Genomic DNA, 23,160 nt, shown 5'->3' with positions numbered 1-23,160 from the left:
TGTTATCTTAAGAAATTCACTGAAGAAGCAATATACACACACACATCGTTAAAAATGTGAGTTTTACTTGCACATGCATTTTCGTCAATATGTAGTAGCTAAGGGGTTTTAGGTGTTTAAGCACATTTCTATGCATTTGCTATATTTTCTGGGTGGTTGCTAGGATATTGATAGGGGGTTACTAGGGTGTGCTGGGTGGTTGCTTAGTGGCAAGTCAAAAGAGCCCATCCCAAAGTCCCTAGATATGGCTTGGGACCCCTAATGTATGTCTATGGGATTGTTTCACCCATTTCATCATACACCAGCCAAAAATGTTAAGCTTTGAAAAGTAGGCCTAATAGCACACCTCTTCTAAAAAAGCTACACGATTTAAAGTATCCTTAATTTCCAAACCACAAACGAACAGGTACAAGTAATGTGCCAAACTTTAATTCTTAGGGTTAGTTGTTTGTCCAAAGTATGAGCAAGAGTAGTACTGATGCTTGCATCAGCAAGCACCTAAACAATAGATCACAAAGAATTCCACTGCTCATTAGGAAATCATGTGTTTTATTGGAATGGACTGATAACTGAAGAGACCACATGCTTGGAAAACATCTCTCACTCCCAGTAATGAGTGACACATCACTCAGTTTGACTGACAGACAGAAGGCAGCCAATTCCAGAGGGACTAATCCAGTCTGACAATTTAACAGTCTTTCACACTGAGGTAGAGAGTCGGTCACAGCGCTGCAGGCAGTTTCGGAGCCACATTACACTGAGTGGAGCCTCAGGATGGTTTCTGATCAGAATGAGAATCTAACCCAGAAGCTGCTACCAGCTCAGAGTTTTCCTCCTGTGTACTAAAACATGCTTCAACAGCACAGTGCACAGACCAACAGTAACATTTATGTGGTCCCACTGATGAGGTCATGGCTGCTATGGCTGGAAAAAGACAAAAGTCATTCAGTGCTACAGCAGTTGTGCTTCTGTGGCTACCCGAAGGTTTCATCATTTCACACACAACAATCGCTTCATTTACGTCAATTAGATGTATGGCAATAACTATGAGAGTTCATACACAGACACACGGGACACATATGCAATTTTGAGGACACAAGCTCTGTTCCAAAGCCTAGTCTGGTGGACTGATGTCTATAGCGAACATGGGCAGCATCCTAACTGCAATGAAATGCAAGTGAAGGGCAGCTCACTAGGTTTTGGAACAGAGTAAGAGATTGCAACATGGATGGGCAACATTAGGAAAATGTTCAAATGTTCAAAAAATTCAAAAATGAATTTCTATATGCATTCAGCATGTTTAAGTGTTCTGGCTTTAAGCTGTTTGTTCACGGTCTGTCTCTAGGGATTTCATTCTCAACAGCACTGGATGTTGACTGGGCTCAGATGGCCTGCTGGTGTGTGTGTGTGCACGCATGTGTGTTGCAGAGAACACGAGAAAAAAGAGAAAAGGCAGAAAACACATCACAATAAATCAAGCTCGTCAGCCAGACTCCCAGAAGACCAGCGCCACAGAGACACAAAGACAAAACACAGTCCAATATGGTGACTTGTGAAACCTCACTAAACATTCATCATTCCCTCACCCAAATGGGCATATAAACACACACCCGATACCCCACCTATTCTCTAAAAACCTTGCAGGAAACAAGGCAGGTCTCCATTCTTTCAAACAGACATCTGCTCTGATGGACCACACCAGGACCTAACCCAGAGCTCTGATGGGATATAAGCAGATCAGATGAAACATGAAAACAAAAGGCCTGTTCTCTCTTCTTCCGTTCCCATCTCCACTCTCTCTACATGAGAGACTTAACTGCATGAGACACAGATGTGGATACTGGTATTGATTTGCTGTTGGGTTGATTTGAATCCATCCTGATGTTCCACCTGCTGCCCGCACCACCAGCTTTAGAAATAACACACTAACATGCACTAACAGTCATTTTAGAAGCAGTCACAAATGGCTTAACAGGGCTCTGATTTCAAAGAAAGACATTCTCGCCGATATGGAAAGTGTGACACCCACCCACTCAGTTCACGAGCACAACAGCGCAGCGTGACACTTGAAATGCACGACAACAACACAGAGTGAAAAAGACAGAGAGAATGAGGGAGGTATTAGAGAGCAAGATGCAAAAGAGGTGAGCAGATGTTCTGACATTCAAAACCACCAGCGGAGACACAAATGATACCTCAAAAGCTGATAATTCATTAGATGTTCACTTGAGGGAAAGCGGAGGCGTTCTATCAGCAAGCTTTTCCAGATGAGATCAGCAATGGTTTGACCCCTAATTTTAGGGGGAATGGACAAAAGGAGACATTCATGTGAGGAAGACAAGAGGGTGGTGTGTTTCTGAGGTTGGGGGGGGGGGGCATCTCTGGCATTGCTTGCTTGATAATAAGGCCATAAACACTTTGTGCAATTACACAAATATAGACAAACACTTGGCCAATGCGCTGCTCACATGTACATGTATCACATTATGAATTGTGTTCCAACACATTAGGGTTGCCATCTTTACAGGAATACAGAACACTGGCTTTTCACAGCTTAAATATGGGACAATAGGTGCTCAGGAGAAAGATACGGGACGTCCTGGCTACTTCGGGACAGTTGGCAACCCTAGACATATTTCAGAAAAAAAACAAAACTGTGAAATCGAGTCACATAGTTAGAAAGAAGTGTTTGTGTTTAAGTACAATATGTGTGCACAATATGTTTCAGGCCTGAATGTGCATAGCGTACATAGTAACGGAATAAATGTGGAGGGGAAACACTAGAACAGGATGTTGTGAGGCATTTTATTCCTCCATGAGTTTTCGTCAAGATAAAGGGAAATTCTGTGGGTGAAACGACGTTGTGCACCGGATCCAAACAAGCAAAAATCACAACAGATTCTTGTGCCCAGTGTAACTGAACTGATTTGCAGCCGAAAGATTGGGTTGTTTAGGTTGTCCGATCCTGTAACTGTATGTGTGTGTTTGCCATTCCTCTAGAGTTCATAACATTCAAGCATCTTTTCTTTCCTGTCTTCGCCCCAGCCTCCCTTGCTCTACTTGCAACTCACTTCCTCTAAGGTCTGGATAAAACTTGATTCAATCTTTAGACTTCTCATCCAGTTGTACCAAACTGCCAAAAACAGAGGCTGAATGCATTCTGAATTTCTTTAGATTGTTCGGGAAGCACAGGCTTCACCAATTAAGACCAATTCCAAGCAGCATTCGGCGCTATCTCTCTGATCTGAAGCTGGCAATCGGGCCGTGACTTACTCATTAAATGAAGCTTTTTCCATCATTAGCCAGGCACCAGATGAACCTCATCATCCCTCTGCAGAGCAGACGACGTGGTAAGCGAGGCGTGGTGGGGTGGGGGGGTATAGGGTCTGTGGTGTCCCATCTGATTGGTGGTAGAATGAGAGCTGCTAATTGCACTTTTATCCAAACACAGCCCTCTACTCATTAATCACTGTGCCGGAACAATGTTTGACAAGGCAATTTAAGAGATATAAACATAAACATGATCAAAATTACACCACAGGAGGACTTAATCGGCTTTCCAAAAAGGAGAACAGACACCGATAAAAAACGAGACAAAAGAAAGAGAGAGAAAAAAAACATCAAAGAGTGACCAGAGAGTGGGGAGACCCCTAACTGAGTAGAACATCTGGCTCTGCTCCACTCTTATTTGGCTGTTTGAACTTCTGTGTGTGCGTTTGTTTTGGATGCAGCTGTAGAAGGCTGGGGTAGGGGTGTGGAGAGAGACCCATTTGGTGTGCAGGCTCGAAGATGGGGGGAGGTTACATTTTCCTTTTATTCTCAATGGGGGATGATTCAATTTTTTTCAAGGTTATTCATTCTGTAAATAACTCCAATTAAGTCCAGTGGGGTAATTCACTAAAAATGAATTGCGCCTGCTCAAAGCAGCATTTATTTGCACTTGCTGTCTGTGCAGGTTTAGCGCCTGGTTCGCTAAAAAATGTATGCATATCCCCCAACAGTGCAATTTAGTCTACAAAATCTGTGCGCAATTCTGATCTTGCAGGTTGGTTCTGAGCACTATATAAGAATGAGTCAGACCGCTATGATCATTGCACACTCTGCCAAGACTGTACAGCACCACACTACCACTGCGATCTAGATACCTGAATCAACTCTGTAACATGCTGAAAGTGTGCTTGACTACACCACGCGCCTAGATATATGCAAGGTTATTATACAGAACACTCTCCATCATTTAATCGTCATTTGATGAATTACTGCTGCAATGATCGATAGGAAATGTACACAAATTTTCTTGAACAAAACAATGTTAGTTTACCATCTATTTTCCTTGGGCAGTAAGAGTATGATGTTTATTGCAGTAAGCAAATAGCACAGTTTTGTGAATGAAGTGTGATCTACAATGAGTCTAAATTACATAGAAAGAAGGCATGTTTGCATTGAAAATGACAACGACTTAATTTAAAAACTCATCGTTACTGTATTTGTGCTCACTAAAACTAGCCTAATTTGTGTGTGGATACCATGCAATAAGATGCAGGTTTTAGCACTGAAATACCACGTGTAACTATTTAGGGAAAGTGTTTTTATTTGTATAGAAGAGAGGCAGGATTGGGAAATTATGTGAGCCAGGTTTGAACTCCTGTCACCCATTTGCCAAGGCTCAACCCCTAAGCCACAACAATGACTTTACTGTAAAGTTTTTCGTTTTTTACAACAACTCTATCCACTCAGCCTCCAACAATTAATTATATAATAATATACATTATAGTGAAGAAAGATAATGAAATTATTACTTTCGATAGGGGACATGATTTGCTACTGGAATGTGCCAAAATGGGTTTTGGACAGAAAGTTTAAAAGTACTATCACCAGTCAAATGAAGCTATATTTAGTTCTTTGCAAGACAACATTAAACATTAACTACTACTTGCACAGTGAGCATAACCAAGTTAAACTTTTAAAAGATCTTGTCAGCAGTTTGCTTACTCAAGGTCAAAGGAAACAAGGCAGGCTTGTCTCTTAGTTCCCTTGCCTAGCAGTTTCAAATCCACAGCCCTGTTTCCATCAATGTCTGCACTTTCACTTCGACTTTTCATCACCGACACAGATGGCGTCTTGAATAGGATAAACCTACATTGGTGACCTTTTCCATTTGCGTGATCAGATTTGTTGCAGCATTAGCAATTATGTCCAGTCTGTTCCGGCAAAGTGTTCTGTCCAAGAATCATCCTATGACATTGAGTTTTAAGGATGTGTTCCTGTGTGCAGACAGGCTGATAAATGTAACATTAGGTTGCATTATGTGTACCGTAACATGTTCAACCTCTTCTGATTACTTGCAGCAGAAGGTAATTGCCTCTAAAAGAAGGCAGTTGCAAACAACCAGAGCTCTGTGTTTATCCACACCAAGTGTTCTAGAAAAGTCTAAGCAGAGAAGCATCTAGCAGAAGAACGCTGTAGCTAGAGTTTTCACAAACATGGTCATGCATGTAGAATCATTTAAAACTTTGTGGTTAGACATGAATTATGGATGGTTCTTCTGTGAGGGCGGTAAGCATCCTGTGTTTTAAGGAAATCGTAAACATTCCAAATACCAATTTAACATACTAACGCCTACACAGGTTACAGGTGCAAAAGATGTAGAGGTGAAAAGTGTGAAGGCAGCACAATAATTGTGAGAAAACTTTCTGCGTATCAGCAGAAAACAAAACAACGTCCATGGCTATAAACCAGCTTTAACCCGAGAGACTTGAAAAAGGGGATTTAAATGGATGGCTGCCACTTGTGAGCCAGTGCTGTATATTACCTTTCTCAGAGGGATACAAGTTCTGGCCAAGGCCTCTCTGAGCAACAATAATTATTTCCACCATTTCATTTGTAGAGGTGACGGGACTGGGAGAGGAGACTGCATAACACAGCAGACACCTCGTCCTTCAATTACCCACAGACGATGGTAAATAAACAGCATGATTTCACAGCTTAGCAGGGCCTGATACTGCACGATGCAAATGCATAATAGCTCCTTGGCCTGTCCCCACTGCCTGTGGCCTGCTTAAAGGCCAAACCTCAGATATTTTTTTTTTTTTTTCAGAGAGTTTTAGAACAGTACATCTGAGGTCTCTATCTCTGTTAACAGCAGCCTCCCTCTCATCTACTCACAGCTCAAAGCCACAGAAACACTAAAATATCTGTCGATCTTCTCAACGCATGATGATTCAGACACGAGCACATCAGTAAGTGTGCAAAAAGGTCAAGTTTGAGGATTCTGTAAAGTTCCATGTCTCTGCTGGTCTATTGCATGGCTCCATGCTTCTTTACACAATGCTATCCATCTCCTTCACAAAAAAAGACATTTAAGAGTTTAAAGGAAATGAGAAACAACGCCGCGCAAGCAAACTGTGAACTCCAAGGCTTAAGATTGCCACCTCAGCCCCATATAAAGTGAATCTTGCCAACCGTCCCTAGATTCAATACATCCGCCCCATTCATCTCTGTTCTAGACCGCCATTTTGTCCGGCTTTTAACATCAATACTAATAGACAGTAATGCATTTAGACCTTTCCAGTAAGAGGGAAACTCAGAATCTCAGCAGTCCTCTGATAATTATCAAACAGGATTGACTGTCAAGTCATGGCCTCTTGAGTAGCAGTGCTACAACACAAAGGAATCTGAAGACGGCCATCTATATCACCATTGTGCCATTAAAACAATAACAGCTGTTCCAAATTTGCTGCTGTTAAAAATGTAGTCATTTATGAAACAAAGCAAGAGCTGGTTTCTTATTTTTAGCCTCCCAAGAGAAACATTGTAGATCTTTTTTTTTAGTTTGTGTGTGTGTGGATTGGGGGGGGTTGCACAACAGAAACACAGAGAAATTAGTAACACAGATGAGGTCAACAAAAGCGAAGTTTGAAAAATAAAATAATATGAAAATAAAATCCTATTTTTTTAATTTGGGATTCCCACACATTTGAAAATTAAATTCTAATACATTTTTTTATAAAAATTTTGTATAATTTTATAGAGCATGCACTCAAAAAAAATAAACATTTATATACTTTTTTAATAAAATATTGTATTAATTTTCATGACTTTTTACAGACAGAGATATTTATTTTGTATTATTTATTTTTTACATTTATCAAAACAATAATCGTTTTAAAAAAGTAAAAGTTTGAATGAATTTACTGCAGACTTGCAAAAAAATCACAGAAAGAGAGAGTCTCATTGTCTCATTGCTCAGGAGTTGCATTATAATTACTATAGCACACGCGGGGCCTCTGCAAAGATGCCTGGCTGCAGGCCTGGGATCAGTTCTCCATACTGATGTCTCCCCAAGGCCCCCCCTGCACTAAGTATGAACTCTCTTTACTTCTCCACATGCATCTTCTCTTTTTTTTCTTATCCTGTTGCCTCTTCTGTCCATTCCTCAGTGTTTCTGCCCTCCTTTCCTCTCAGTAATCTCCAAAAAGACACATTACAGTCCCTCCCATTGAGTGGGACAGAGAGCCTAAGACTGAATGGTACAGTATTTTTCTCAGCGATTTAAGGAAGAGTGACCAGGCAGACAAGGAGGGGCTGTTAAGCAGGGGTGTAAATTAACGAATTACAAATACTCACGATGCTGTAATTAAGTCATTTGTTTTCCCCAGGAATTGTACTAAGTAGTTTTAAAATTGTATACTTCTACTGGAGTACATTTTAAGTAATGTAACTGTACTTTTAATGCCCTATTTTCCCACCGTCTGTGTTCGCTACTTCCCTGTCCTGATTTAATTTTTATCTATCAACATGATTGGCTAGGGAGTGTCTTATGACTTCCGTCAAATCAAATCACACGTAAAAAACTTAAATGGCAGCTGTAGATCTGGTGCCAACTGCTATGGATGTGGAGGATGCCTCAAGCTCAGTTCAACACCTGAACATCACAGCAGCACCTAAAAGGTCTTTTCACAGTGAAAAAGACCAATTGATTGACTGTGTCATGTCAGTTTAACTTGCTCAAGCCAGATATCAGCATTAATCCTGCCTCTAGTTTGAATAAACATATTGAGGTAAATTTCATATTTTTGCATACTAGATTCTGTGTGTCTATAATGTAGCCTGTAAATTAGCTTTCTATCACTGAGATTATAGGGTTGCTGTGAGAGATTAATGCAATGTTATCAATAGGGCAGGGCGATAGAACAATCTTGATGTTTATCTAGAGAAAAAAAAAAAAAAAGAAGAGATATCCTCAATATCGACGATACATTTTTTAGTAATTTTCTATACTTAGCCTATGTTCTACATCTAGAACATGCTGTGTTCATTATATCGATCGCGATAGCAAGACAATCACTGGTTGCGCCAAGTGACCCTGCTTTTTTAGTTTTTTAGTTAGACCCTGTTTTTTAGTTTCAGTCAGTTGGCGTCTTCGGGCTAACAAATGCTGCTTTACCTCTCAGTCACCCCAAAAACGCACATACATACACACTTTTTAGTTTAGTTTATCGCCCATTGGCCTGGCTCTTTTGTTGTATCATTTCACTCCTGCAGATTCTGGTGAAGCTGTGATCCAAAGCAGTGCTAAAATTAAACTGAGTTGAGCCAAAGTTACCATTCAAAAATACTGGGATGTACACCAATATACAATTATTTCCTGGCTGTATGCCAGGAATGCTGTATTTACCTAAATAGTCAGTGGCCTAAATGCAGTTTAATTGATGTGGGGCTCAGCTCTAAACCAGAAGCTGGGAATGTTACGCTTGGCTGTCAGTAATCCAGAATACTAAGATTTTCCTTCTCGTTCAAGGCCCGTGTTTCATTTCTGAAGTGCACAGGCTGGCCCAGAGCTCTAATAGCCCAGAGGGAGAGTATTCTGCATGTGTCAGCTTATGCCTGAGACACACTTGCTCTGTTAATAATCTCTCTCACTTTGTTCCCACTCTGTGCAGTCTGCTTGGCCCACCAAGGGTTCAGATCCAGAGGGGGTCAGCATCTTTCATTAGAGCTGCTGTTCTTGATCAGAGTTGGATTTCCATTATAATTAGCCATGACTCAAGTTGACATGAAACACCAGTGCCAACTCAATGAACAATGTGAAGTCATGTGACCTGACCTCTCCAATGTCCATCCAACTGAATGTTCAAAGGGCAACAAAAAGAAAGGACTGTTCAAGTAATGAGACTGTAAACTGTTCTAATGCCCAAAAATGACCTTAAAAACCATCTGCTGGTGTTAAAAATATAATGCCAGGATATCATAATTTTCACACCGTTGTGGTGTTCACGTTCAAACCAACTTACACTGGTATTACTACTGGTTGGATGCTAAGTGGTACTAAGGGGTCATTTTTCGTTAAGCAATAGCCCACACAATAATGCAATGTAGCTTGATTTCAAACTTTGAACCCTATTTTTTTTTTTTATTTGAACAAAAAATTCAAATGAAACTGCAATATCACAATATCCAATTACACTGTCAACAGTGATCGGTGAATATTCTTGCTTTAGTGATTTTGCATTGAAAATTAAATTCATTTATTTAAAAAAAAAACTTAAACCAAATACATTTCTGAATTCAAACTGCACTTCAAACAAAACGAAAAAGCTATTAAAATAAAGCAGACAAAAGAAGGACTGAAATGAAGAAAGAGTAAGAACCCTTTGCATACGTGTGTTCCACGAGACTGCACACCTCCAAACAAACAGCGTGTCAGACATGAACATGGACGGCATATCTGTCATCTGTTTTTCAAAATATTATAAAGTGTGTTTCTTCAAGCGCGTCTGTATGTCTAACACCATTTCTTGTGTCATTCCGAATCCGAAAGTCTTCCAGTTACCCATCATGCACATTATATTCGCTACCTGCAATTAAACGTCTTCCGTCAGTGCCCATACTTTGCTGCAGGTGTAATTTGATATGTTGGTGAAGAACATCTGGCTTTCAGTGCGTTATTTAGGTTCATTTATCATAGGTCGCAAACACTTCATTAGGCAACTGTTCTTTATTTAAGGCTATTCTATTCGTTAGGCTATTGTACTGATATTGAAAGTTCCATACATAATGTTTCACCCTTTGACCCAGTATAAAATTGTCCCTTGTACAGAGTAAAAATGGTAACCGCACACACCAATTCTATGCTTCCATTTACAAATAACAGACCAAAACATGTGTAAATCGGACCATAAGCAATAAACAGAGCCTCTTACCTGTCTTGTGACTGTTCTTCGTACATTCTCTCCTTGGCTTCCTTAAAGAGGCGGATTGCTCGTTTAGATTTCTTCATCAAGCTGTCGATGTACACTTTGAAATAATCATTCTCACTTAGCTGAGTAAGTCTCTGGTTCTCCTCGTATTTGCACAAAATCAGCCTCAGGTGCTGATAAGTGTCAGGTAAGATATCCAAGATGTACGGGGGACTGTTCTTCAACTGCAGCCTGGGGCTCTGACATAACCTCACCTACGAAAACATACCGCAGGTCAACTTCTCCAACACAAACATATATACACATACACACACACACTAATCAGCCACAACATTAAAACAACCTGCCTGATATTGTGTAGGTTCCCCTCGCATCGCCAAAACAGCCAACTCGCATCTCAGAAGAGCATTATGAGATGATATTCTTCTCACAACAACTGTACAGAGCAGTTATCCAAGTTACTGTAGACTTTGTCTGTTTGTAACAGTTTGTTGACCTCTCTCATCAACAAGGCATTTCCATCCACAGAACTGCCGCTCATTGGATATTTTTTGTTTTTGGCACCATTCTAAGTAAATTCTAGAGACTGTTGTGTGTGAAAATCCCATTAGATCAGCAGTTACAGAAATACTCGTACCAGCCCATCTGGCACAAACAATCATCCATGCGATTATCTAATCAGCCAATCGTGTGGCAGCAGTGCATAAAATCACTCATATACGGGTCAGGAGCTTCAGCTAATGTTCACATCAACCATCAGAATGGGGAAAAATGTGATCTCAGTGATTTGGACAGTGGCATGATTGTTGGTGCCAGATGGGCTGGTTTGAGTATTTCTGTAACTGCTGATCTAATGGGCTTTTCACACACAACAGTCTCTAGAATTTACTCAGAATGGTGCCAAAAACAAAAAACATCCACCGAGGGGCAGTTCAGCAGATAGAAATCTTGTCGATGAGAGAGGTGAACAGAGAATAGGCAGACTGGTTACAACTGATAAAGTCTACGGCAGGGGTGCCCAATACGTTGATCGCGATCTACCAGTCGATCAAAGGCAATGCTGGTAGATCGCACAAAATGTAACTTTCGTTAAATTTTTATCAAAATAAATATGTCTTTCCTTCTTTAAGTTTTTGAAATCGAAATTGCGATGCTACTGCCCAGATTAGGCAAAACTGAATGGAATCAGACAGTTTTGCCTAATCCGGGCAGTAGCATTGCAATTTCGCGCTCTGTTCTCAGATGTCATTGGAAGGCGTGTATGCGCAAACCTAGTTGTCATGGCAACTGAATAAACAAATCCTCGCCTGGTCAATATTTACTCGTCATCAGAATAAGGTAAATGCCCTGGCTATTGTAATCTATTGTGCTGTAGGTGTTTTTGGTTTAGTTTTAAAACTGAATGATATCAACATTGAACATTATTATATATATTTTTTTTAATTAGAAGATAAAGTATACATGCAGTAGTCCCAACAAGCATTTTCTTATTTTAAATGAAACTGTGTTTTTTAGTTGGTAGATCTTATTGAGTTGGTCATTTAAAAGTAGATCATCACACAAAAAAGTGTGGGCACCCCTGGTCTATGGTAACTAAGATAACTGCATAATGCTATTCTTAGATACGGGTTGGGGCTGTTTCGGTGGCACGAGGGAGACCTACACAATATTAGGCAGGTGGTTTTAATCTTGTGACTGATCTGTGTGTGTGTGTGTGTGTGTATATATGTATATATATATATATGTATATATATATATATATATATATATATATATATATATATATATATATATATATATATATATATATATATATATACACACACACAGTATATGCTTTATATTATAGATGCTATGTAATGTTTATATCACATAAAATAGTATACCTCTAGATAGATATAAATTAATAACAAATATTTTATTATTATATAAAAATATTATTTCCTGCAGAGTTTCAGGTAAAGTAAGTCAGTTGGGATGAATTCAGCTGCAACAAAATTTCTAACGCCTGTCGCTACTCAGTAAATTGTTTGTTACAATGTATCAAATATGCACTTCCAAACAACCGACTTCATGGAAAACTCTCTCCGGGAGGGAGAGGAAAGGAAAGGAAGCGCTGTTGCGTCATCAACACTGTAAACACACGCTCGAGACACTCACTACTTTGTCCATGAGTTTCCATGTCTTCTCGACAGTCCGGCGGTCCGCGGCCGCTTGTTTGGGGGGTCCGACAGCGTCCTGGATGGCGTCGATAATGCCTAAAATACGGCCTTTCCGATTGTTAGGTGGGCGTCCACTGAGAGCAGTTGCCATTTTCTGCACACTGTAAGACAGAGATGAAATGTCGCTTGTGAAGGCAACAAAACACGCGAGCAGATGTGTGACCATGCAAACCTCGAGGACATTATCATTAACTGCATATAGACTGAAAACTTTTCCTTTAGTCTCACAAATAAACTAACTTTTGGTTACACAGTAAATACACAGTACAAATCCAAGGATTAATTCAAATGACAAGTCAACAGAAATTAAGCTACTTTAACAGCACTGCTCGCCTTGCAACAGTAAACAATAGTAATGGATTTAACACCACTGGACAAGAATCAAGGATTGAGGAGCTGTACTGTTTAAAAGAGCATAATACAACAACATACACTGTAATAAAAACAACTGAATGTGCAAAGGCTATGACAACTAATCAGAGTAACAATTCACTGTTAACGTCAGTCACATTGCCCTATTAATTGAAGAAAGTACAGCTAAACTTAGCTGGTTGGCTGGTCTTCCGCCGGTTCAAGTTGGTCTCCCAGTCTGACCAGCTAAAAGGTCTCAGACTGGTCGACAAGCTAAGACCACCCAACCCGCTAAGGCTGGTTTTGGCATTGTTTTAGTTTTGGTTTTTCCAGCAGGGTTGTAAACTCCAGACTTACTGCGGCAAAACGAAAACAGTGTAGCTGCCAAGACAAGGAATGTGTCAGAGGAGAGAGTTCCCAAGTTCCTGAATCTTAAGGGAGGTCCCTCACAAACAAAAAGCAAGAAAAACGCAACGCGATACCAGGAAACTGTCACATATCTGTCCAGATGTTCACAAACTACGAGCTGCCCTTCCGTATCCTCACGCAGAACGCGTAAAACGCTATAAAATCCCGCTCTAATCGGTATGTGATATGCTCGTGACACTGCTCGGTTTAAAATCAGTGTACGCTTTAAACTGCACTGAAGCGAGAGCAGCAGGGCGGAGCCGAGGGGGCGGAGTGGATGAAGCAATCGATCTCTGGTGTCCAATCAGATGGCGAGTCTCTTGATGGAACGTGCGTGGAGATGATGGGGTTGTCCAATCACTAATTTGGTTTAAGACCGTAAGCACATACTTAATATTTCCGTACATAAAGACGCAATGAAAATTCGTAGATTGTTTCTGTTATGCAAATTGTACTCATTCGTCTTAACTTTCTCCGATGGAAAACAAATCCTGTTGTTTAGGTTTTTAAAACCACGTGGGTCATTGGCTGAACATTTTGTCTTGGTCATTCATGGAGGAATGTCTTAATGTTCTTCCTCATCTTCTACACGTTCTTCCTTCCTCTCTCTTTACTCTCTGTCATCTCATTATGGATTTACGGCTTTATTTTAAGTTTAGATTCATCATAACATGTACGTCTTTAATCATGATGGTTTCAAATTGATCATACGGTAGGCTACTCAAAGTGATATCCATCATACCATACTTTTACGTTCACTTTTAATTAATTAATCTGAATTTTTTGTATGTGAAAGCTTAAAGGAATAGTTCACCCTTAAATGAAAATGGTCTTTCTTCTGACTTTCTATCTTCTGCTGAACAAAAACAAAGAATTTTGAAGAATTTCTCAGCTCTGACGGCCCATTCAATGCAAGTGAATGGTGACTAGAACTTTGAAGTTTCAAAAAGGCACTATAAAAGTAATCTATAAGAGTCCAATCTATATCTTCGGAATCATAATGATACTGTAGATGTTGGTGAGAAACAGATCAATATTTAAGTCGTTTTTTTACCATAAATCTCCACCTTTGACCAACCCGACCAGTAGGTGGTCATATGCGCTGAGAATGTGAATCGCCAAAAAACAAAAGAAGAAGAATGTGGAAGTGAAAGTGAAAAGAGATTTATAGCAAGAAATGACTTAAATATTGATCTGTTTCTAACCCACACCTATCATATCACTTCAGAAGACATGGATTTAACCACAGGAGTCATATGGATTACTTTTATGCTGACTTTATGTGCTTTTTTGAAGTTCAAAGTTCTGGTCACCATTAACTTGCATTGTATCTCAGCTACAGATCTAAGATAGTCTTCTAAAAATCTTCATTTGTGTTCTCCAGAAAAAAGAAAATCATACACATCTGGCCTGAGAGTGGGTAAATGATGAGAGAATTTTCCTTTTGGGGTGAACTATCTCTTTAAAGTCATGTCAGTATATTTTTTAAATGATTCTTTGATAGGATGGCATTTGATGAATCATCATTGTTTTGTTAATATAAACCAGATTGGCTAAGCAAAGGCCTCTTCAAAAATGACAGAAATTTTTTATATTGACATTCCACTCATTTTGTCCCTTGAGACCAGCTGCATATTACCTATCCTAATATTTTATTGTTTAATTAGGTATGGAGAAAAGTCAATGTGAAACCTAACAGTTGCAAGAACGTGATATGTGAAACTGTGAGGTCAAACCACTACAAAAACAGGGTATAAGTACCTACCAGCGAAACAGGAAACAGAAAAACAATTAAACATCTGTGTATCTGAAGACTTTTACACACAAGAGTATGCACACTATATGAAGCAGAATTTTTTGTATATAGGAATAAAGTGATATAAATCTAATAATGGTGCAATGTGTGTATACTATCACAGAGGCTTTTGATAAGCTTTCTTTTGTACTCCTGTTTTATGAAAAATTCACATGATGTTATGGTATCCTATTATGTTTGTGGTCTCATTTTGTATCATTGTGCCAAGGAATAAAAAAAAAAAACACACACACACACACACACACATTTGTTATTACTTTAGCATTTAAATGGCCCAATAACACATGAACTCTGAGCTGTCAATTAGGAAAAGGAAATCAGAAATGTAATACATGACTCATTTAACTGAGCACCATGTTCAGAATTTTAATGTGTGCAGTAGAATGCTCAGGCTTGTTTGGATCATGTGAAAATGTGTATGTGGTTAGCCCATATCGCTTCTGCTTTTTCAGTCGGTCAAAGGGAAAAATACGTTCCTTTCTTAGTTTCTCAGATTTTACATGCCAAATTTAATTGCACCCTGGCTTTTATGTACCGCCTGATCAGAAATAAGAAATTGTAAACTTGCCCACATCCACAGCAAAAAAAAAAATACAAATCATGGATGATGTTTGTAATGAGAATGGGTGTCCCTGAGGCCATGACCAGGAGGTCACACGATACAGCACAGCGCTTATTAAAGCACCACGCTCTCAGTTTGTCTTCCATGACATTATACACATACGTACACATACACACAGGATATGTGATCCTGTGTCTCCCGGGCATATCTTTCAGGATAGAAAGAACAGTGATAGAGGAAAAGGAACAATGGAGTTGGACAAGTGTGGAAGAATAATCATATCATTACAGACGCTAATGTTGGTATCTCACTGCAGATGTTATGCTTATTATGACTCATACTTTCTGCCTCATACAATTTATAATACATGTAAACATGTCTTAATTATATAATAGAGAAATATGATATATATGAAATATTGCTAATATCAGCATATACAAAATTATATATTTTTCAAAAACAACATTTTGTCTTTAATGTGACATTACAAGATGTAAAACGATTGTTAAGAATGGCTGAAAGGTCAACATAACTGGTTTCCTCTCAAAAGTATCATACAGTCAGCATTATATCTTGTGTCTCTGTTAGAATGTGACCCTGCTTTCGATTTCCTCTTTCCTGACCTGTGGAGGTCAAGTATGTGGCAGTATGTTAGAAAAGGAGGAGGCAAGAGAGCCCAGAGTGAAAGAGAATGTTTCAGGTTGGCCAAGACCCCCTATTTCTCCACCATCAATTAAAAAACATACAACGTATTTACAACAAATTGCATCTGTTTCAACCTAAATACTGTAATAATATACATAGCAGTTCAGCAGATTGGCTTTGGCCCAATACACTGAAAAGATGGTGAAGCATATCATTGGGTGATTGTTTTGCCATAATAACTAAGCACATTTCTGTATTTCAGAGAGATCCGTTTTTAGACTTTAGTGTAGGCATCACAATATAGCAGTTCAAAATAAAGTAAAATGTCAAGGATTGGTCTAATAGTTTGGCAATACTTTGTTGCTTTGACAAAGGCTTGTCTGACAGTAAAAACTAGTTTTAAAAGTTTGATGTAAATATTATACAGGCATTACATTAAGACAAACTAAGCAAGCTAATGTAGATAGATAGTCAGACAGACTGTCACATAGATAGATAGATAGATAGATAGATAGACAGACAGACAGACAGACAGACAGACAGACAGAGAGAGAGCGAGAGAGAGAGAGCATCTTAAAGCAAATAAAAAATCATAAAGAAAGGAATTTTGTGAATTTGTTTCCATTTCAATGTTTTACATTTGGAGTTTGAGTTAACAAGCATTATATTGGTCCATTTGAACATTCCGTCAATGTAAGTCTATGGGATTTTTCCAAGTTTGGTTGTCCGCTATGCAAAAACCATGTCTGACCAGTTAAACAAGTTTGGTGGATGTAGCTTGAAAGCTCTTGGAGGAGATAGTTTTAAAAAAAACTTAACTAACCCTAAACCAAATTTGCAGAATAACAGTATGTTGGCTTTGTCAAGCCATCATTATTAAAATTCAAATGTAGTTATGGCAACCATGCATAGACTGAACATTTTTATTTTTTATTTAGTGGCTTTCCATATAGGAAGTCTTTTATATATGATGATTCAATTATGGAGTTATGTGTGCCAATGTGACTGTGTGTGTTCAGGAAATGTAAAAGGGCTTATGTGCCAGTGGGAATGACCAGGGGGCAATTAACATCAGAGCAGCCTGACAGTAAAAAGAGCATTATGCCAGTGCTAGACTCATCTGTGCCCATTTAGCTTCTATCCCACCAGATTTCCTCCAATGGCATCATTTATGATCTAAACAGAACAGCCTAAGTGCAGTGGAAGGCCTTCCTTACTCACTTTCCCATTCCCAGTCTTTCTGGAGTACTGTAAGTCTTGCTGAAGCTCACTTTAAATTTGTCCACCACAAAGAAAAAACACAAAAACCCATCAATGCAGATCCTGAAGTCAAAGAGCACTTCATAACAATTAGGCTCAACAATGCATATTGTGAATTCAGTGGAATATTGTAGCCTATTGTTGCCAACTTTTTACCATGCAAAAAAAAAATAAACAGGTAAAACCAGCTTGAGGTGGCAGCTGTGTTTAGAGCATGGTAACTCATTTCTAGCTGGTCCAACCTGGTCATTTGCTGGTTCAAGTAGGTTTTGATGGTTGACCAGCTGGACTATTGCTGCTGGGGCCCATGCTGAGCTGATGGACCATCTTGATCATGGGGCCAACTTGTAAAAACCAAGTCATAACAGCTTAACGCTTTTAAGATGGTTTGTTGCTAGTCTAAAATGGTCTATATGCCCAGCCTGGTCCCTACCAGTTGTTTTTTCAATCCTTTAAACCACCTAAACCATGTTGGACCAGCTCTGATCAGCTACCATGCTATAAAAATATAACAGGTAGAGCATGGTGCTAGCAACACTAATATCGTGGGTTTGATTCCCAGGAACACACAAGCTAATACAGTGTATACCTTGAATGCACTGAGAGTTACTTTGGATAAAAGTGTCTGCCAAATGCATTCATTTAAACTACTACGCTGGTTTTAGCTGTATTTTTCAACATTGCAGTTATGTCTTGACTTTAACAGTCTGGCTACAGACTCCCATCAGATTCCCATGACTGAACACACAGTTTGCAATTTATTCTGGTAATGGTATAGTAAACGAAGACTTCAACAAACAAACACAAATATCCGGCCCGACATTCCAAGCTCAGCCCGGTCAGGAGATTGTTACCCACCTTTCTTTTCTGACAACAGAGTTTCCAGCAACCACAGCTGATAGCTGATGCACAGATTCAATGTAAAACTATGAACAAGTATCAATATTCATCTAACCTTTCAGTGGTTTGATGTGAACTGTGTTGGCTTCTCTTTTCTCTCAGATATCTTTCTGTCATTCTTCTTGGTTGGTGTCAGGCTCTGTACCCAGAGCGATGCCCATGGCAACGGAGCTATATAAAGATTCATGAAAGCATGTGGTGCTCAGATAAGACATAGGAGTTCTGTCAGAGAGGAAACAGCTAAAGAAAAAAACAATCCAGTCAACCACGCAACCTCTAATCTGTGCTGCAGCTGGTCTTTGGGCTACTCTTTGGGTGTACGAAACTTGTGCGCACACACACACACACACACACACACGCACCCATAAACAGCCATGCACACATACACACAGGCCTCCTTCTGTGACCTTGCATTAAGGTCACATAGCTGCACCATCATCACCATCATTATTGTGATGCTCATACTGATCTCTATCATCTTGTCCTGTCTACATTCTTTAAGCCCTGATTGGAACACACTTTCACATTAGTATCCATAAACACTGCCAGGCCTGTGATTGTGAATGACTTGTATAAAAAAACATAGGGATCATAACTCTCATAAAGTAAATCAAAGGAATAAGTGCACAATCATTGGATATTTATGTCTGATTGCAGTACTGTTCAGTTGTCTAGAAATCCTAAAGCAAGTGATAATGTTTGTTGTTAAATCAGATAAGTAGTGTATTTTAGTCTTTAAGACATTCTCACTTGCTTTTGCTTCAAATGAATTCAGGAATAAATAGAGGAAAGATCACTGGTAAGTTTTAGGAACATTCACAAATCAAGAGGTCTGTTCTTTGCTCCCCAAAGTGATAACGTTCAATGTTGCAAGGATGATGAGCAAAGACATGTGCAATATGCCCTATGGCTGGATTGTTGTTACCTTTGTTGTAACCAACTAAGTGGGTGTAACTCAAAATTGGGTGTAATTTATTTGTTTACTAGTTAATGTATCTATTCGTTAAATTTTCACGAGTTCAAATCTAGGGCATGCTGAGTGACTCCAGCCAGGTCTACTAACAACTAATTGGCCCAGTAGCTAGAGAGTGTACAGTCACATGGGGTAACCTCCTCGTGGTCAAGATTAGGGGTTGTCGCTCTCAATGGGGCATGTGGTAAATAGTGCATGGATCGCAGAGAGTAGCATGAGAATCCGCATGCTGTGAGTCTCCGCGGTGTTATGCCATGTGATAAGATGCGTGGTTTCACTGTCTCAGAAGCGGAGGCAACTGAGACTTGTCCTCCGCCACCAGGATTGAGGTGAGTAACCGCGCCACCACAAGGACCTACTAAGTAGTGGAAATTGGGCATTCTAAATTGGGAGAAAGGGGATAAAACTTAAAAAATAATTAAATAAATAAATAATAATAAATTAAAAAAACATAAACGTAACTCATATTAAATTCCATTGTATGCTGCATAAAGTGTCATCATCATTGCGTCAACTGTCTTCAATTGTAGTGTATTAAGTGCAATTTTGTGATTGGCCTGCAGGTGTCTGCATAAGTCTATGGCCTTTAAGGTGCACTCAGTCATTTCTTCCTCCTTAAATAAGTTTTACTTCCAAAAAAATTAATTGTAATTTTTAAACTATATATAAATTCATGAGCACTCACATGAGATGAAGACTGCAGTCATATCATTAAAAGTCATAAAGATGTTTTATTCTACATGGAGAGGATCTCCTTCATGGGGCAGCCATGTTTGAATCAAATGACCAGCTGAATACTACTCATTAAATCTTAGCAGCCTTCCTGTTATTGGACACTTTCACTTATGGATTAAATGAATCATGACTGACTGTGAATAGTGAATTTCTACAATTACATCAGTAACTGGAAAATATTGGGTTTGAATGGTGCTGCATCTACACCACTAGGTGTCAGTGTAAGTCCAAGACGATGTGAACAAAAACCTCCTGAGTGCACCTTTAAGATGCTCTTAGCGCACTACGATTACTCCAGAGCACTCCTAAGTCTATGACCCTATTTAAGTAATATTTAAGTATGATGGCTTTTCGAAATGGGCTGCAAAACCAAGATGAATTGTAAGAAGGATTCTATGAGCTACTTAGGCTTATGATGCTTTTGGGAAACAAGGCCATGGTCTTTCTGATGAAGCTGGTTAAGCCTGTTGCAGTTACCAGCACACCAGCTTCATGCTAAGCGACAGCACCTAAAACACAACATAAGCTGGTGACCAGCAATGCTGGTCATTTCAGCAGGGAAGTCAAAATACATTTTTGTGGTATTCAGTATTTCCCCACAAACAATGTAAGTTGACCTTAACTTGTATTCGACCCATAATACTCCTTTAATTAACTTCATTTGAATGTTACATGAGGTATTTTGACCCAATTGTTACCCAACCCTGAACAGAAAGAGAAGTTCACCAGCTTGTATAGTTTTCTTGATAGCTGTATAACAAGATGTAAATCTACCACAAGAGTAGTAGACTGAATATTTCATTGATTGCTTCCTGGCTCTATTTAAATAGTGTATGTCATAGCATAGATTGTTATACGCTCTTTAAAATAAATGTTCTAAAAAGGTTAATTAAAGCACCTTAGTTACAGCAAAGATCTCTCATCTTGTCAGGACACATTTTCACTCTTTAGGGCTCTTGAGTTAGCTGTATGATGCTCTAGTGATTGAAAAGTTTTGTTGTTACATTAAGAGTTCTACAAATAAGCATATTGCCCCTATTTCATCTTTTAACAGAAGAAAACATGAAGCCCTCCTGGGATTCTTTGAAGCTCCAGTATTCTTGAAGCTTCAATGTGAGCCATTCGATGGTTCATTTCCTCAAACACTGTTAACACTAACGACTGTCAGTATGATTATATGCACACTTACAGTATAATCAAGCTACAGTAGGTTTTTGCATATTTAAACTATACAGTCTTCATCAGTCTGTCCAAGTATACATGGTACAATGTGGAAACGAATATTTGAAGAAAGGACAAGATGCTGGGGTAAATACACGATGCATGTCACCTCTGTCTCTCAGAGCATCCACGTCGAGGTCATTTGTGGTCCACTTAATGTGAATACATGCTGGACGAAGCCACACAATTTCATTATCTAGGTCTGTTAGTCCAACTTTGCTAAATGCCAAATCATACTAAAGCGTTTACATGTCTGACCGATAGTGAACTTTTAAAGTGCACGTAAACATAGTGATTGACTCAACCAATTTCTCATTAATGCAATTATCTAATCAACCAATCACATGGCAATTGCTTCAATGAATTTAGGGGTGTGGTCATGGTCAAGACAATCTCCTGAACTCCAAACTGAATGTCAGAATGGGAAAGAAAGGTGATTTATGCAATTTTGAGCGTGGCATGGTTGTTGGTGCCAGACGGGCCGGTCTGAGTATTTCACAATCTGCTCAGTTACTGGGATTTTCACGCACAACCATTTCTAGGGTTTACAAAGAATGGTGTGAAAAGGGAAAAACATCCAGTATGCGGCAGTCCTGTGGGCTAAAAATGCCTTGTTGATGCTAGAGGTCAGAGGAGAATGGGCCGACTGATTCAAGCTGATAGAAGAGCAACTTTGCCTGAAATAACCACTCGTTACAACCGAGGTATGCAGCAAAGCATTTGTGAAGCCACAACACGCACAACCTTGAGGCGGATGGGCTACAACAGCAGAAGACCCCACCGGGTACCACTCATCTCCACTACAAATAGGAAAAAGAGGCTACAATTTGCAAGAGCTCACCAAAATTGGACAGTTGAAGACTGGAAAAATGTTGCCTGGTCTGATGAGTCTCGATTTCTGTTGAGACATTCAGATGGTAGAGTCAGAATTTGGCGTAAACAGAATGAGAACATGGATCCATCATGCCTTGTTACCACTGTGCAGGCTGGTAGTGGTGGTGTAATGGTGTGGGGGATGTTTTCTTGGCACACTTTACGCCCCTTAGTGCCAATTGGGCATCGTTTAAATGCCACAGCCTACCTGAGCATTGTTTCTGACCATGTCCATCCCTTTATGGCCACCATGTACCCATCCTCTGATGGCTACTTCCAGCAGGATAATGCACCATGTCACAAAGCTCGAATCATTTCAAATTGGTTTCTTGAACATGACAATGAGTTCACTGTACTAAAATGGCCCCCACAGTCACCAGATCTCAACCCAATAGAGCATCTTTGGGATGTGGTGGAACGGGAGCTTTGTGCCCTGGACGTGCATCCCACAAATCTCCATCAACTGCAAGATGCTATCCTATCAATATGGGCCAACATTTCTAAAGAATGCTTTCAGCACCTTGTTGAATCAATGCCATGTAGAATTAAGGCATTTCTGAAGGCGAAAGGGGGTCAAACACAGTATTAGTATGGTGTTCCTAATAATCCTTTAGGTGAGTGTATTTTGACAGAACAATGGAGCAAATTATTTGGGAACCCTGTTTAAAAGCAGTCATTATAGCAGTCTGCAATTCCGTTTGGTGCCACTACTAGCACAGATATTATACACTTCAACGAGTGTAGAGTATCAGACATTGTGACGCACCATAACTTTTTCTCTGCAATCTGAACTCCAGATTATTTTCTCCTGAGTTATCCATGCTGAGTCCTTGAGGGGGAGAGGAAGTGGTGATGACGTTGTTAGGATGTGTGGGCTGCAGACTCTTACATCACCCACGTAATATTTATCCCACTCTTCTCCTGAAATCACAGTGACGCAGAGAGCCAGAAGAATGCGGACACTCAGGGAATGGCATCTGCGAGGAGGAGGAGGG

General features: G+C 39.6%; 1 protein-coding gene across 2 annotated transcripts in view; it reads right to left on the bottom strand.

The window, feature by feature from the left end:
* The window catches only part of cblb (Cbl proto-oncogene B, E3 ubiquitin protein ligase), an 82,057-nt gene extending 68,670 nt beyond the window's left edge, over nucleotides 1-13,387 (bottom strand). For both annotated transcript variants that reach the window (XM_052115640.1, XM_052115641.1), the window contains exons 1-3: nucleotides 13,130-13,387; nucleotides 12,360-12,522; nucleotides 10,203-10,453 (exon numbers count right to left, since the gene is read on the bottom strand). In XM_052115640.1, coding sequence (XP_051971600.1) covers nucleotides 10,203-10,453; nucleotides 12,360-12,512 — 404 coding nt within the window. In that variant the 5' untranslated portion in view covers nucleotides 12,513-12,522; nucleotides 13,130-13,387. The remainder of the gene's footprint in view (nucleotides 1-10,202; nucleotides 10,454-12,359; nucleotides 12,523-13,129) is intronic.
* Nucleotides 13,388-23,160: the final 9,773 nt, after the last annotated feature.

The sequence above is a fragment of the Xyrauchen texanus genome, chromosome 43 (genome assembly GCF_025860055.1).
Source record: "Xyrauchen texanus isolate HMW12.3.18 chromosome 43, RBS_HiC_50CHRs, whole genome shotgun sequence".
Lineage (NCBI taxonomy): Eukaryota > Metazoa > Chordata > Actinopteri > Cypriniformes > Catostomidae > Xyrauchen > Xyrauchen texanus.
The sequence above is the reverse complement of the archived record's forward strand: the minus strand, read 5'-3'. Positions and strand labels throughout refer to the sequence as shown.